The sequence below is a fragment of the Rattus norvegicus genome, chromosome 6 (assembly GCF_021556685.1).
Source record: "Rattus norvegicus strain SHRSP/BbbUtx chromosome 6, alternate assembly SHRSP_T2T, whole genome shotgun sequence".
In the NCBI taxonomy this organism is placed as follows: Eukaryota; Metazoa; Chordata; class Mammalia; order Rodentia; family Muridae; genus Rattus; species Rattus norvegicus.
In genome coordinates this window covers 52,949,354-52,967,502 of record NC_141539.1, presented here as the reverse complement: position 1 = coordinate 52,967,502, position 18,149 = coordinate 52,949,354, and the positions used below count along the sequence as shown (strand labels likewise).

General features: G+C 42.2%; 1 protein-coding gene across 1 annotated transcript in view; it reads left to right on the top strand.

Moving 5' to 3' along the window:
* Positions 1 to 17,639, top strand: part of Tpo (thyroid peroxidase) — a 69,750-nt gene extending 52,111 nt beyond the window's left edge. The window contains 1 exon segment of the mRNA NM_019353.2: positions 17,138 to 17,639. Coding sequence (NP_062226.2) covers positions 17,138 to 17,176 — 39 coding nt within the window. The 3' untranslated portion in view covers positions 17,177 to 17,639.
* Positions 17,640 to 18,149: the final 510 nt, after the last annotated feature.

Sequence of the window (18,149 nt, the reverse complement as noted above, 5' to 3'; positions counted from 1 at the left end):
CCCCAAATCTCTTCTGTATAAACTTTCTCTGCTCTACATTCTCAAAAGCCTCTTGTCTCTAAGCTGTCTTTACTTTCCACTCTTAAAGATCTTTTCTCTCTACAATGTTGTCGCTCTACTTTCGAACAAAATCTCTTAAAACTATTGGGTAAACTCTTTGACTCAGGATTTGTAAGTTTTTCAAGTACAGTTAAAAGAAATCTGTTAAACCTGTGACAAAAGGCTTAAAAGTTGTAACAAATGGCTAATAATTGTTAAAGCTATACACAGGTAATCTTAATCTGCTATACCATCCTACATATGTGATTTAATTCTTGTTTAAACAAATAGATCTATGACAGCATACTGTCTATGTAACTTGAATTCAACTCTTGTTTAGGAAAATAGATGTTTTCAAATAGCAACCACGTTACCGCCATCTTGGCTGATGACCTCATCAGGATGGAAACAACCATGTGGTTGGCAACCATCTTTACTAAGGTTATAAAGGGTGCATGTAACTTCACCACAATCTTAGTTCAGATGACTAGATGATATAAAGAAACCAAGGCAACAATCATAAAACTTCTAGTGCTACTAAGCCCTCTGCTTATTATTGTATCTCTTCTTTAGACTAAGAAGGAAACAGCAGGCCTCCAAAATATTTTGGATTAGGATAGATCTTTGTATGATGACAAATTCCTAAGGTTATAAAGGTATGCTAATGTTAACAGAAACTTAGAGATGTACATCTCACTACTTAGGTCTTTGCTAACTGTTCAACACCAGGCTTCTAGAAAATTTTAGATAAGGAACAACGTATGTTTGATGAATAAGGAATATTTAATAAATAAGGTTTATAAATTTCTAAAGTTATAAAGGTCTACTCAGATAAACAAAAGCAGACCTAGCGATGTATGACTAATCACATATACCCTTATTAATTGTGTTCAACATCAGGCTTCTAGAAAAATTTTAAAGGAACAACATGTTGATAAGTTATTTCTTTGTGGGTGAAATGAGCCAATTTAAGCCAGACTAAAATATATATAAACACAGGTTTATTGGTAAGTTGCTCTCAGGCAGGGCAGTTTACTGGCCCTGAAGGAGCCCAGTAAGGTTGCCATATGGAGGGAAATAGAGGGAAAGGGGAAGAGAAAGAAATTGTATATAAAGAAAGAAGGCAAAGAGTGCAGAGAGACCAAAATGTCTGGGTTATATAGGGAAGAGGCTCTGAGGAAAAGGCAGCATGGGCTGGAAAGCTTTCAGTAAAGGGCCTGTATACAAGTAGGGACTGAGAGATACTGGGAGAACCTGGAGGCCAGGTCTACTTTGGTATGTAAAATATAAATCTTATCCCCTTGTCTAAGGTCTGGAATCCAACACATATGTTTGATGAATAAGATATGTTTCATAAGTGAAGTTTATGAATTCCTAAGGTCTATTCAGGATGGCAGAAACTGATCTGCAGATACATGTCTAGCCCTTTTGTCTTTGCGACTGTATTTATGGTTCAAAATTTTATTTTGATTCTAAAGGATCTTCAGTTAAGTCTTCAAGTTTTTAATGCCCAAGCTTAAGTGGGATAAAGTTGTAAAAGCCCAATCTTATATAAGCTATTAGCTTGTTGTAAACTGTTAAAGATAATTAACACATACAAGGTAATGATCAGTTACCTTGTAATGATCAAATTTTTTAATGAGCTAAGTACAAATGTAATTCACTTACAAGGACGGGCTTTGCTTAGCTTCCTGTATGTGTTTTCGAAGTTAAGCCTAAAGTAACTAAAAACAAGTAAAGTTTGTTTAAACAGGTACACTAAATAGATGGTCCTCAAACTCCTCAGAGATCTGCTGAAGGTAGCATTTAAAGTGTTTAATGGAGAAGCTTCCCCTGATAGATAGAAATGCCAGATGTGCAAAGAAGACAACAGGGCACAGATGACTCCACCTGGACTGTGGTAACAGTAACCACTGGGGAACGAAGAACTGCGCCGCGCCTCTGCCAGGACTCTGCTTCCTACACTGTAGGGTTAATTGCTCTACCCTGACTCCCCACGGGATGTCAGTTTTCCCAGGTCCCTCCTCCACTGGAAAATCTCTCAGACCTCCTGGGTCTGGCAGCTGAGACTTAATACTGTCCTGGGTGATAGCCAGAAGCCTGATAAACCCTACCCCCAATGAAACCACTCAGATTATCATGGGGAGCAGAGGGTAAATGTCTAGATAGTGAGTAAATCTTGTCATTTGAACTGATGCAAAGGCCATTTGGGCCCTACTTCCTGCCCTAATGTATCCTTTTCAGATCTCTGATTATGTCAGTGGCTAGCTGTGGCTTTCTCAGTTTAAACGCAGCAAGCAGACCAGCCCCTCCCCCAAGGCTGCAGCAACAAGGTCAGTGCATTGCATATGTAAATAATCAGACACAGACAGTTTACTGTGCTGGCAGACTTCACGTTGAAAGACATAAACTCATAAAACAGGGTTCGGTTCGACATAAGATTTTGCTATTCCTTTATTTAAAGGAATTCTCCCTGACAGTGACTGCTCTGAGTAGGCAGCCAGCTGTGTGTTATGGTAAATAGCTGGAGGAAAGGATTTGGAGTTTATGTAAGTTGTGAGGGTCCAAGTAATCAATTTAAGATACGCAGATGCAAATTGTAAAAGTCTGCATATTGAGAACTTAAGTTGCTCTGCTCCCAGACCCGGTGAGAGAGAGACCCAACCGCCTGGTCAGGTGGGCACTCCTAAGGCTGCAGAGCGGAAGAGACCACCAACACTGCTCACCCCTGCCCACATCCCTGGCCCAAGAGGAAACTGTATAAGGCCTCTGGGCTCCCGTGGGGGAGCAGCAGGACCCCTGCCAGAGACACCGCCAGACCCTGAAGGAAACAGACCGGATAAACAGTTCTCTGCACCCAAATCCCGTGGGAGGGAGAGCTAAACCTTCAGAGAGGCAGACAAGCCTGGGAAACCAGAAGAGACTGCTCCCTGCACACACATCTCGGACGCCAGAGGAAAAAGCCAAAGACCATCTGGAACCCTGGTGCACTGAAGCTCCCGGAAGGGGCGGCACAGGTCTTCCTGGTTGCTGCCACTGCAGAGAGCCCCTGGGCAGCACCCCATGAGCAAACCTGAGCCTCGGGACCACAGGTAAGACCAAATTTTCTGCTGCAAGAAAGCTGCCTGGTGAACTCAAGACACAGGCCCACAGGAACAGCTGAAGACCTGTAGAGAGGAAAAACTACACGCCCGAAAGCAGAACACTCTGTCCCCATAACTGACTGAAAGAGAGGATAACAGGTCTACAGCACTCCTGACACACAGGCTTATAGGACACTCTAGCCACTGTCAGAAATAGCAGAACAAAGTAACACTAGAGATAATCTGATGGCGAGAGGCAAGCGCAGGAACCCAAGCAACAGAAACCAAGACTACATGCCATCATCGGAGCCCAATTCTCCCACCAAAACAAACATGGAATATCCAAACACACCAGAAAAGCAAGATCTAGTTTCAAAATCATATTTGATCATGATGCTGGAGGACTTCAAGAAAGACATGAACACACTTAGGGAAGCACAGGAAAACATTAATGAACAAGTAAAAGCCTACAGAGAGGAATCGCAAAAATCCCTGGAAGAATTCTAGGAAAACACAATCAAACAGTTGAAGGAATTAAAAATGGAAATAGAAGCAATCAAGAAAGAACACATGGAAACAACCCTGGATATAGAAAACCAAAAGAAGAGACAAGGAGCTGTAGATACAAGCTTCACCAACAGAATACAAGAGATGGAAGAGAGAATCTCAGGAGCAGAAGATTCCATAGAAATCATTGACTCAACTGTCAAAGATAATGTAAAGCGGAAAAAGCTACTGGTCCAAAACATACAGGAAATCCAGGACTCAATGAGAAGATCAAACCTAAGGATAATAGGTATAGAAGAGAGTGAAGACTCCCAGCTCAAAGGACCAGTAAATATCTTCAACAAAATCATAGAAGAAAACTTCCCTAACCTAAAAAAAGAGATACCCATAGACATACAAGAAGCCTACAGAACTCCAAATAGATTGGACCAGAAAAGAAACACCTCCCGTCACATAATTGTCAAAACACCAAACGCACAAAATAAAGAAAGAATATTAAAAGCAGTAAGGGAAAAAGGTCAAGTAACATATAAAGGGAGACCTATCAGAATCACACCAGACTTCTCGACAGAAACTATGAAGGCCAGAAGATCCTGGACTGATGTCATACAGACCCTAAGAGAACACAAATGCCAGCCCAGGTTACTGTATCCAGCAAAACTCTCAATTAACATTGATGGAGAAACCAAGATATTCCATGACAAAACCAAATTTACACAATATCTTTCTACAAATCCAGCACTACAAAGGATAATAAATGGTAAAGCCCAACATAAGGAGGCAAGCTATACCCTAGAAGAAGCAAGAAACTAATCGTCTTGGCAACAAAACAAAGAGAATGAAAGCACACAAACATAACCTCACATCCAAATATGAATATAATGGGAAGCAATAATCACTATTCCTTAATATCTCTCAATATCAATGGCCTCAACTCCCCAATAAAAAGACATAGATTAACAAACTGGATACGCAATGAGGACCCTGCATTCTGCTGCCTACAGGAAACACACCTCAGAGACAAAGACAGACACTACCTCAGAGTGAAAGGCTGGAAAACAACTTTACAAGCAAATGGTCAGAAGAAGCAAGCTGGAGTAGCCATTCTAATATCAAATAAAATCAATTTCCAACTAAAAGTCATCAAAAAAGATAAGGAAGGACACTTCATATTCATCAAAGGAAAAATCAACCAAGATGAACTCTCAATCCTAAATATCTATGCCCCAAATACAAGGGCACCTACATACGTAAAAGAAACCTTACTAAAGCTCAAAACACACATTGCACCTCACACAATAATAGTGGGAGATTTCAACACCCCACTCTCATCAATGGACAGATCATGGAAACAGAAATTAAACAGTGATGTAGACAGACTAAGAGAAGTCATGAGCCAAATGGACTTAACGGATATTTATAGAACATTCTATCCTAAAGCAAAAGGATATACCTTCTTCTCAGCTCCTCATGGTACTTTCTCCAAAATTGACCATATAATTGGTCAAAAAACGGGCCTCAACAGGTACAGAAAGATAGAAATAATCCCATGCGTGCTATCGGACCACCACGGCCTAAAACTGGTCTTCAATAACAATAAGGGAAGAATGCCCACATATACGTGGAAATTGAACAATGCTCTACTCAATGATAACCTGGTCAAGGAAGAAATAAAGAAAGAAATTAAAAACTTTTTAGAATTTAATGAAAATGAAGATACAACATACTCAAACTTATGGGACACAATGAAAGCTGTGCTAAGAGGAAAACTCATAGCGCTGAGTGCCTGCAGAAAGAAACAGGAAAGAGCATATGTCAGCAGCTTGACAGCACACCTAAAAGCTCTAGAACAAAAAGAAGCAAATACACCCAGGAGGAGTAGAAGGCAGGAAATCATCAAACTCAGAGCTGAAATCAACCAAGTAGAAACAAAAAGGACCATAGAAAGAATCAACAGAACCAAAAGTTGGTTCTTTGAGAAAATCAACAAGATAGATAAACCCTTAGCCAGACTAACGAGAGGACACAGAGAGTGTGTCCAAATTAACAAAATCAGAAATGAAAAGGGAGACATAACTACAGATTCGGAGGAAATTCAAAAAATCATCAGATCTTACTATAAAAACCTATATTCAACAAAATTTGAAAATCTTCAGGAAATGGACAATTTCCTAGACAGATACCAGGTACCGAAGTTAAATCAGGAACAGATAAACCAGTTAAACAACCCCATAACTCCTAAGGAAATAGAAGCAGTCATTAAAGGTCTCCCAACCAAAAAGAGCCCAGGTCCAGACGGGTTTAGTGCAGAATTCTATCAAACCTTCATAGAAGACCTCATACCAATATTATCCAAACTATTCCACAAAATTGAAACAGATGGAGCCCTACCGAATTCCTTCTACGAAGCCACAATTGCTCTTATACCTAAACCACACAAAGACACAACAAAGAAAGAGAACTTCAGACCAATTTCCCTTATGAATATCGACGCAAAAATACTCAATAAAATTCTGGCAAACCGAATTCAAGAGCACATCACCATGATCAAGTAGGCTTCATCCCAGGCATGCAGGGATGGTTTAATATACGGAAAACCATCAACGTGATCCATTATATAAACAAACTGAAAGAACAGAACCACATGATCATTTCATTAGATGCTGAGAAAGCATTTGACAAAATTCAACACCCCTTCATGATAAAAGTCCTGGAAAGAATAGGAATTCAAGGCCCATACCTAAACATAGTAAAAGCCATATACAGTAAACCAGTTGCTAACATTAAACTAAATGGAGAGAAACTTGAAGCAATCCCACTAAAATCAGGGACTAGACAAGGCTGCCCACTCTCTCCCTACTTATTCAATATACTTCTTGAAGTTCTAGCCAGAGCAATCAGACAACAAAAGGAGATCAAAGGGATACAGATCGGAAAAGAAGAGGTCAAAATATCACTATTTGCAGATGACATGATAGTATATTTAAGTGATCCCAAAAGTTCCACCAGAGAACTACTAAAGCTGATAAACAACTTCAGCAAAGTGGCTGGGTATAAAATTAACTCAAATAAATCAGTTGCCTTCCTCTATACAAAAGAGAAACAAGCCGAGAAAGAAATTAGGGAAATGACACCCTTCATAATAGACCCAAATAATATAAAGTACCTCGGTGTGACTTTAACCAAGCAAGTAAAAGATCTGTACAATAAGAACTTCAAGACACTGAGGAAAGAAATTGAAGAAGACCTCAGAAGATGGAAAGATCTCCCATGCTCATGGATTGGCAGGATTAATATAGTAAAAATGGCCATTTTACCAAAAGCAATCTACAGATTCAATGCAATCCCCATCAAAATACCAATCCAATTCTTCAAAGAGTTAGACAGAACAATTTGCAAATTCATCTGGAATAACAAAAAACCCAGGATAGCTAAAGCTATCCTCAACAATAAAAGGACTTCAGGGGGAATCACTATCCCTGAACTCAAGCAGTATTACAGAGCAATAGTGATAAAAACTGCATGGTATTGGTACAGAGACAGACAGATAGACCAATGGAATAGAACTGAAGACCCAGAAATGAACCCACACACCTATGGTCACTTGATTTTTGACAAAGGAGCCAAAACCATCCAATGGAAAAAAGACAGCATTTTCAGCAAATGGTGCTGGTTCAACTGGAGGGCAACATGTAGAAGAATGCAGATCGATCCATGCTTATCACCCTGTACAAAGCTTAAGTCCAAGTGGATCAAGGACCTCCACATCAAACCAGACACACTCAAACTAATAGAAGAAAAACTAGGGAAGCATCTGGAACACATGGGCACTGGAAAAAATTTCCTGAACAAAACACCAATGGCTTATGCTCTAAGATCAAGAATCGACAAATGGGATCTCATAAAACTGCAAAGCTTCTGTAAGGCAAAGGACACTGTGGTTAGGACAAAACGGCAACCAACAGATTGGGAAAAGATCTTTACCAATCCTACAACAGATAGAGGCCTTATATCCAAAATATACAAAGAACTCAAGAAGTTAGACCGCAGGGAAACAAATAACCCTATTAAAAAATGGGGTTCAGAGCTAAACAAAGAATTCACAGCTGAGGAATGCTGAATGGCTGAGAAACACCTAAAGAAATGTTCAACATCTTTAGTCATAAGGGAAATGCAAATCAAAACAACCCTGAGATTTCACCTCACACCAGTGCGATTGGCTAAGATCAAAAACTCAGGTGACAGCAGATGCTGGCGAGGATGTGGAGAAAGAGGAACACTCCTCCATTGTTGGTGGGATTGCAGACTGGTAAAACCATTCTGGAAATCAGTCTGGAGGTTCCTCAGAAAATTGGACATTGAACTGCCTGAGGATCCAGCTATACCTCTCTTGGGCATATACCCAAAAGATGCCTCAACATATAAAAGAGACACGTGCTCCCCTATGTTCATCGCAGCCTTATTTATAATAGCCAGAAAATGGAAAGAACCCAGATGCCCTTCAACAGAGGAATGGATACAGAAAATGTGGTACATCTACACAACGGAATATTACTCAGCTATCAAAAACAACGAGTTTATGAAATTCGTAGGCAAATGGTTGGAACTGGAAAATATCATCCTGAGTGAGCTAACCCAATCACAGAAAGACATACATGGTATGCACTCATTGATAAGTGGCTATTAGCCCAAATGCTTGAATTACCCTAGATCCCTAGAACAAACGAAACTCAAGACGGATGATCAAAATGTGAATGCTTCACTCCTTCTTTAAATGAGGAAAAAGAATACCCTTGGCAGGGAAGGGAGAGGCAAAGATTAAAACAGAGACTGAAGGAACACCCATTCAGAGCCTCCCCCACATGTGGCCCATACATATACAGCCACCCAATTAGACAAGATGGATGAAGCAAAGAAGTGCAGACCGACAGGAGCCGGATGTAGATCGCTCCTGAGAGACACAGCCAGAATACAGCAAATATAGAGGCGAATGCCAGCAGCAAACCACTGAACTGAGAATAGGTCCCCTATTGAAGGAATCAGAGAAAGAACTGGAAGAGCTTGAAGGGGCTCGAGACCCCAAAAGTACAACAATGCCAAGCAACCAGAGCTTCCAGGGACTAAGCCACTACCTAAAGACTATACATGGACTGACCCTGGACTCTGACCCCATAGGTAGCAATGAATATCCTAGTAAGAGCACCAGTGGAAGGGGAAGCCCTGGGTCCTGCTAAGACTGAACCCCCAGTGAACTAGTCTATGGGGGGAGGGCGGCAATGGGGGGAGGGTTGGGAGGGGAACACCCATAAGGAAGGGGAGGGGGGAGGGGGATGTTTGCCCGGAAACCGGGAAAGGGAATAACACTCGAAATGTATATAAGAAATACTCAAGTTAATAAAAAAAAAAAAAAAAGAGAACTTAAGTTGTGAGGGTCTAAGGAAGCGATTTGAGATATGTAAAAGCATAGTGTAAAGAGCTAAAGAAAATTATTTAAGGTATGTGAGAAACAAAAAAGGCTTCAGATTTCTTTCTCTCTGAGTATGTTATTGTTATTATATTAGACTTGAAAAGTTCATAGTTTTGACATTAATCAATGGAGTTCTGATAGGCTACTTATCTAGCTCTGATAAAATATTGACTTCTAGTATCATCATCGCCAGCTCAAATTTTTAAATTTCCTTTGGTTGCATGGACTTCAAAGTACTTCTTGTCATGCTGAAAACCTCTCCATCCAGCCTGCATATCCAGCCCTTTAGACAGAGGAGTGTTCATGACTTAAACCCCCAAACCATAGCTTTTCCTATGACTCAGCAGGGTGAGTCTATCCTAACTGTTTACACATACACACACACACACACACACACACACACACACAGGATGGGGGTTTCAATGCAGATTACAAATAATGTATATGCTAATTTATCTAAAGCTTTTAATTCATGTAAGCTTCAGGGAGTTGAGACTTGGATCCACCTACAGATCAAACAGACTCCAAGTGAGTACTCCTGCCAATCAAACAGCCTCATCTACTGCATAGTCATGAATATGTGGTCTCTCTCTCTCCTTCTCCCCCCCCCCCCCACCTCACCTAGTCTGGGAACTACTTCTGGAATGTAAGGGGTGTAGTAAAGAAACCGAAATACCTGCTCTAAGGGTGGAAAAGTGAAGAGTTTATTCTAAACTGTCTTTCAGGAAAGTAGTGAGAAGCAGTGGGGGGGGGGGTGTTCTTCAGGGAATGGTACCTGGGAGAAAGGTGGGCTGGGTTTGGTGGCTTTGAACTATATAACAAGTCCTTATGAGTAGGAACTGAGGGAGACTGGAGGCTCACATGGACTTTGATATATGTATAGGCAACACAGTTATATGTTAATGGAAGGACCACGTGTCCCTTTTGCCAGAGATGAGGAGAATAACTCCTTCTAGCAAATGAGAACTAGCTTCTCAAGTCCTGGAAGGAATGTTGGCTTTTGTCTAACTGGCAGACCTTGGAAGTTCCTGAGACCTGACATTCCAGGCTTTTGGTTGTTGATACGGGGTAACTAAAGATATAATCTCCTCTAACTACTTCTCAGCTAAAATTAGCAATTTGTTAAGAATCAGGAAACCTGGAATGCCAGTCATAAGGCCAGAAAGAGAGAAAGTCAGGCAATGGCCAGAAACATCTGTTTTTTTGTTTGTTTGTTTGTTTGTTTGTTTTTTCACTCACTGTCCAAGTTTCTGTAGAACTCTCTGGGGCTGATGAACTACAGGCCACTTTGGAGTAGTAGTTAGGGGCTCAGGATGAGAGCTGATGGTAGGCCGCCGGGGGAAATTCCACCACAAATATCTGGTTTACCAACCACCAGGTAATCTTGCTAATTCTTTCCTGAAAGAACTCGAAGAAACAAGGAACAATCATTATTATGAGGAATATGGAAATCAGTGGACCAAGAGATTTAAGGGCCAGGGGCCCAAGAGAGTAAAAAGTGAGAGTTCTACAAAAGTGTAGATGCCAGAGAGATTGTTTTAGCTCATGTAAGTCTTTACTCATTACTTCCACCTGGCCTGATTGGTTTTAGTATATTATCAGCATTCTTCATTGAGGGAGAAGCAGGTACCTTGCTTTGAGCTGCTACTAAGTGGAAAGCCTTTTCATTTTCTAGGATTACTAAGGTTAGGGAATTAAGCTGGTTTTGGAATAATTAGAGCAGAGGTTGATTCCTGAATGGTGTCTCCTAGCTGGGTGGATATCTGCTGAGATAGATATAGACTATGACCCCAGCAGCCTGTGGCCAAACGCACAGAAGCCACTGAGACTGCCAGGCTAATTCCAATCGTGATTGGAAGGGCTACAGCCCATCAGAGCCTGGGTGAGACTTGGAGGAGAGTAAAGAACTCTCCTTCTGTGTATAGAATTAGTTGGGGAAGTAATAGAGTTGGGAAATAGGGACCATGAGTGGACTGGTAAAGCTTGTGAAGACTGGTAAAATAGGTGCAGCTTGAATGGGTTCTTGAAATTGGGATGTTAATATGTGAGGACAAAGGGCAGAACTGAGAGTGGTTATTAAATAGGCAGTCAACTGGTATCACCAGAGAGTAAAGACGACCAGAGGTGCCACACCAGGGGTGGTGTGGTGGAAGGGAACACCTGGGCTGGCCCATGCCAAAGCGTTCCCTCTGAGAAATCAGCCTTATGACAAGTTTAGTCTGAAAGAGAGTTTATTTGGGACCTGCGTGGGCAGAGAAGGACAGAAAGAAAAAATGGAGAGAGATAACTAACAGTTCTTAGAGGCTAGCCAGGCTTCTACCTGCCTGTTGCTAGGTAACTGTTGGGCAGAGCCTAGAGGAAATGCTAACAAGAAGTGATGGGAGGGGCATGTTTTGAGGTTACAGAATGTAGAGTCTAGGGTTAAGTGGATAAGAGGCATAGCTGCTTCTAGGGATTGTTGCCCAGGAGCATAAAGGAAGCACGGAGGTACATTACTCGTTACTGCTTCACGGCTACTGCCCACTGTTACTGCCATAGATGTGGAGGAGATCCAGGGGTATTTTAAAATAGCCTTCAGAAGTGCTGGGTTGAGAGAGCTGTCCTGCAACTTAGACTTGGAGGGTGATTTCAGACTGTTGATTAAACCTCCACTCTATTACCTAAAAGAATGGTAATGGGTGTTTCCTTCAAGGGATTTAAAAAGATTATTATCACTCACCGTTTGTTGGATGGGCTAGCCCCTGTCATGTAGGTTTAGATCTACCCCAAAGCACCTTGGACCTATTCTCTAACCCAGGGGCCCTGGATGATGAAGGTGACCATACTTGGCATGGCCCACAGCACAGTTTTTGAGGTTGTGTGCCCCACCCTGGTTAGAGTGATGATACTTATAACTCTAGCTTTAGCTAGAGCAATAACACAACTGAAGGAGATCAAGGGGATATAAATTGGAAAGAAGTCAAAATATCATTATTTTCAGGATAGTCAATACAGACTGGGTTTGGTATTGGAGAAGACAAATACACCTGGGATTGTCACATAAGTTGAAGGTAGGCTGTACCTTGCTGCAGTTGTGGAAACAGGCTGCTTTGGTATGGAAAGTTGGTGACTTAGTTAGAATTTTACTGCTGTGAGTAGACATCATGACCAAGGCAACTCTTATAAAGACACCACTTAATTGAGGCTGACTTACAGGTTCGGTCCATTATCATCAAGGTAGGAATATGGTACCACCCAGGCAGGCATGGTACAGGTGAGCTGACCATCATCACCCACACCCACCACAGAGATCTGAGAAGGATAACTTACATCAGAGTAAGTGCCAAATAGCTCTCAAATCAATTAGGAATGCCAGAGGCTTACCTGCTACCTGGACAGTTATCCTAGGCTCCTCTCTCATAATATTGATGGTTTTGTTAGAGGTAGAAGTCCCAGGGTGGTGTCAGTCTTTGGACAACAGACCCAGAAGATAAAAGAGTCTTTCCTGTAGAGGAGAAACTTAGGGCACTGACCTGAGGCAAAGAGATGCAGTCAACTCCAGTGTCCTACTTTTCCATAGTTCAGGCAGGCAGGGTCTTGGAGGTGGGCAAAGTGAAAGGCAGCTTTTCACACAGTGGCCAGCTTTGCTACTTTAAAGCAAGCCCCAAGTGGGGTTCATTTGTGCCCTCATCATTGTCTTCAGAAGACACCACAGGGCTGTGTCCAGGAGCTTGTACTTCTGACTCTCACAGAAGTTGTTTGTATCTTTCCCTGCCTTTCTCTTCCATTAAACACCTTAAATGCCACATCTAGCCAATCTCTCTGGGTAGTTTGAGGACTGTCATCCAGCCTTTTAAGGTTTTACTTTTCTTTCCAATATCGGAAGCTAACTGGAACAGGATGTGAGAAGACAATTGTGCCCTCTTGAGAATTAGGATCTAGCTTTGTGTACTGAAGGAGGGGCTCTGTAGGATATGGAACTTGGTAGGATTTTCAACTGGCTCTCTCAGTGACCTCCCTCAGTTTATGAAAATTAATTACGTGATGTGATGGGAGGCCTTTTAGAGGCTGGCCAGAGGAGACAGACAATGATTTTATCTCAGGCTACCCTGCTGAGGGACTGATACTCAACGCTAACCAGGTAGATCCAGTGGGGATCCTCCCAGGGGACTGCCTTTTCCCCCCAACACATAGAAGAAATTGCCTGTATGGTGGACATCACCATGGAGAAGCAACAGGGAAAATAATCTCTAGGGCTATAGGGAAATGGGTACCTAGAGAAAGGGAGCCAGTGAGCTGGGTGGGAGACTTTGAAGTGTATAGCAGTAACTAGTGAGTAGAGCCTGAGGGAGGCTGGCAGCTCGCATGGACCTTGATGCTTTAGGCACTACAGGTATCTGTTAATGGAAGATGATGAGCTCCACCAGTGAAATGAGTCAATTCAAACCAGATTAGTGTATATGAAGGCAGGCTTATTAGAAAGGCACTCTGGGTGAGTTCACTGGTCCCAGGGAATGAGGTCAGGGAAGTTATCATGCCGAGGGAGACAGAGGGAAGGGGAAAAGAGAGAAAGAGAGAAGAAAGGTGTATAAAGAGAGGTGTGTGCAGGAGTTGCAGGGGACAAAATGTCTAGATTATATAGGGAAGACCCTCTGGAGAAAGGGCAGCCCAGTCCCTGGGATGGAAAGGGGATGCCAGGTAGGGACTTAGGGATGCTGGGGCACTCTGGAGCTCAGGTCTGCTTTGTTATGTAAAATATGCACCTCAGTCCCTTGCCCTCAGGTCTGAAACCCAGGAGAAGGACCATGTGCCCCTTTTACCAGTGATAAGGAGAATGACTCCTAGCAAGTGTGAAGTAGCTCCCTCAAGTCCCTGAGGGGGTGCTTGCTGGCTTTTGTCTAAATACCAGACTTTAGGGAGAGAAAATTTCTTTGGACCTAGCACTTCCACACCAACTATCAAGAGTACAAGTCTGGAAATTTCAAGTGCACACCCGAAATAAATATTTCCCCTAAGCTCTTTAACTTTACGTTTTGCCCCTAGTCTATACCTGTCCCGGCAGATTTCCAATCAACTGAAGGCTGAAAATAGCTCTAAATCAAACCAGCAAGTCCTGGATGTTCTGAAAGCAGATATAAACTAGATGTTTCTGATGAATTTGCAATAAGCTTGTCCCCCTGGCTTGACCCGGCACTTCCAGGCTGCTCCAAAACTGCCTGTACATCACTAGCCCCAAGTGGTCCTGTAGAACCTGAATAGGGAGCAAAACAGACATCCCCCAGCCCCACTCTTCTCTTCCTACCTGGCCTCTGACTACTATTCCAGCATTCCTGGGCCCTAACAATGTCAACACTGGCCTAATTTCAGCAAAGAAGCTATTACAGAAGAGATTACCTCACCCCTAACAAGGACAATGCTCAGACGTCAAATCCCAAATTCCAAAGAAACCACAGAACAAATAGTTAGGGTTAGAGTGCTATGGACACTTGATTTTTGACAAAGGAGCCAAAACCATCCAATGGAAAAAAGACAGCATTTTCAGCAAATGGTGCTGGTTCAACTGGAGGGCAACATGTAGAAGAATGCAGATCGATCCATGCTTATCACCCTGTACAAAGCTTAAGTCCAAGTGGATCAAGGACCTCCACATCAAACCAGACACACTCAAACTAATAGAAGAAAAACTAGGGAAGCATCTGGAACACATAGGCACTGGAAAAAATTTCCTGAACAAAACACCAATGGCTTATGCTCTAAGATCAAGAATCGACAAATGGGATCTCATAAAACTGCAAAGCTTCTGTAAGGCAAAGGACACTGTGGTTAGGACAAAACGGCAACCAACAGATTGGGAAAAGATATTTACCAATCCTACAACAGATAGAGGCCTTATATCCAAAATATACAAAGAACTCAAGAAGTTAGACCGCAGGGAAACAAATAACCCTATTAAAAAATGGGGTTCAGAGCTAAACAAAGAATTCACAGCTGAGGAATGCCGAATGGCTGAGAAACACCTAAAGAAATGTTCAACATCTTTAGTCATAAGGGAAATGCAAATCAAAACAACCCTGAGATTTCACCTCACACCAGTGAGAATGGCTAAGATCAAAAACTCAGGTGACAGCAGATGCTGGCGAGGATGTGGAGAAAGAGGAACACTCCTCCATTGTTGGTGGGGTTGCAGACTGGTACAACCATTCTGGAAATCAGTCTGGAGGTTCCTCAGAAAATTGGACATTGAACTGCCTGAGGATCCAGCTATAACTCTCTTGGGCATATACCCACAAGATGCCCCAACATATAAAAAAGACACATGCTCCACTATGTTCATAGCAGCCTTATTTATAATAGCCAGAAGCTGGAAAGAACCCAGATGCCCTTCAACAGAGGAATGGATACAGAAAACACACGCTGGCCTCAAAGGTTCTCAGCTTCCCAAGTAACTGTTACAGAGTCTATGCTGGTAGCCTTGTTCTCACCCTACCACCTACCCTAATCATCTTCAGTTCATAAGCTTCCCTTCCCCCACCTTCTCATTTCTATCTAACCCTGCTACTTTGGCCAAGTGTCCTCTGGACCCTTGGTCTTCCTCTCTCAAGCCCCTTTCATAGCCTGGTCCATTCTATTGACCATGTCTAGTCTACTAGTTTCTCGCTCTGGCTCTTCCACATATCTCTTGCAGTACTCTCTCTCTCAGATTTACAATAAAAAGCTTCCTTTTAAACATACCTTGAAGTAGTCAAACCTTTCCTTTATACATTTGGTACTGAAATGCCTCCTTTGTATAGTGTAAAAGATAGGTAAAAACCAGTTTTGAAACTACATGCAAGTATTTCAACATTTGCTTCAACATTATCTGAGTTATTACTTGGGGGAAGTAAAAAAGATTTTTAAATTTGCTTTTTAAAATAAAATGGCTGATAGGGGCTGGAAAGATGACTTAGCAGTTAGGAGGGTTCACTGTTCTTCTAGAGTAGCTGAGTTTAATTCCTACTACATCAGTGAAGCTGCTCACAGATCCCTGTAACTCCAGCTCCAGGAGATCTGAGTCTTTTTTACAGTCTCTGCAGCTATGCACACATATGCATGGACCCACAGAGACATACACAGGAGAAAAAAAATAAAACTGAACAAATATAAAGTTATAACCAGCATGAGAAAATCAGTATAAACTTGGTGTTTTGCCTCTTACCCTCATGTATACCCCCAGGTGCTGTATTTATAGGTCATGTATGACATAGGTTAGGCTTGAGATTCTAGCACAGAGAGCAAACGGTGCTATCTAGCATGTGAGTGCATGAGTCTCAGGAGATGCAGGATAGAAAGTGAAGCTTCAGTCAGAGCAGAAGGGCTGCTCCCCAGAATGTGACCACAACATTGTTTTATGTCTTGGAGTTGTTGAAAGACCGGTGTGCAAAATGCTCTCCCTACAAGAAAACTAGGTATGTGAGGTGCTAAGTTGGTTAATTATTATACTTATTCTACGATTCTAGCACATACCAAAATGTAAGGGCTTACAATGCAAATATATTGGATTATCCTCTAAAAATAAAATTTAGGGACAGGGACATGGCTCAACAGGTATAGTACTTACTGTCATCCCTGAAGACACAGATTTGACACCTCCACTCCCACCTAGGACTAACATGGTAGAGAGAGGGAATCAACCCCCATAGGCTTTCTTCCTCTGACCTCCACATGTATTGCTGCGGCGTGCTCATGCCTATAAAATAAATGTACTAAATTCTTTTAACAAAAATTAATTCAAAGTCACGTATCACATGAGAGGCCTGTCTAAAATGGCCATTTTTACCCTAATAGTCACTCCTGGGTGGGGCCCTAGCACTCTATCCCTTAAGCAGAGGTCCTGGACTCACTGTAAAGCTGAAAGCTGAACCTGCCTCCTGGGGCTCATGTGGATGGAAGTGAAGGCTTTGCTCAGCTAAATGCAAATGGTGCCTTCGAGTTTAAATTCATACCTCAGTGACTTGAGTGGCACATGAAATGTCAGGGGTATTAGTATTGGAGACACTACTCATCCTGCCTTCTCTCTTGGCAGGAACCGGCTTATGGATCCAGAGTCCTCCTGTGTGAATAGAAGTCCTCACTGCTTTGGAGCCAGACATTGGCTAATTCAAGTCTCAAGCTGCCTGGGCAAAGAAAGACATGATACATGTTGAAGTCAGAGGCTTGAGGACACCAGATGGTTAATCTTATCAGTCCAAGGCTGCATAGCTGAGTTCCATCTCATGTTTTTCCACAGGAGCAGGCCAGGCCAGACTGTGCTAATGCCTCTCCTACACAGTAAGGCTAATGGATAAGTAGGTGGAAGGATAGGAGAATTGCATAAGCCTGAACGGCTTGAGAGAAGCTAGCATAGACTCCAGATCCTTCCAGACAATTCCACGTTCATTCAGAATCAGAATGTATCTCTTCCAGATACATTCAGTTCTCTCATTATGTTCCAGTCACCACAAAGCACAGACGAATAAATGCCACAGCCCTTCTCTGGTCTAGCTCAGATATCCTCTTCCTCTAGGCTTGCATTAAAAAATTACATATTATGTATCTTTATAAGCCTGGAAATGTTATTTCACCATAACCATCCTAGCTTGTTCATTAACACTCATTCTCCATCTTTATCCTTCCTTGTCTTCCCAATCTGTGTTAGTTAGCTTTGCATTATGGTAACTGACACGTTGCATGATAAATTATAGGAAGAAAGTTTTATTGTTGCTCACAGTTCTGGGGTTTTGGTCCATGACTGATAGGCCACATAGCTTTGGGCATCTAGTAAGACAGAACACTATGGTGGGGTCACATAGTACAACAAAACTGCTCATGTCTGAAGCACAAAAATTACAGGGAAGGGCAGGAGTCCTACCCACTTTGAAGACTGTTCCACTGATCTTCCCATTAGGGCTAGCTCTTGGGAGTCATATCACTTAATTGTAAGGTGGGTGCAGCTGCTATTGATATCACAGAACTAAAACCAGAGTTACCATTTGATCTGGCCATACCTCTCTCCTGAACATGCACCTGAAGGCTCTAAGATAGCACACCACAGAGAT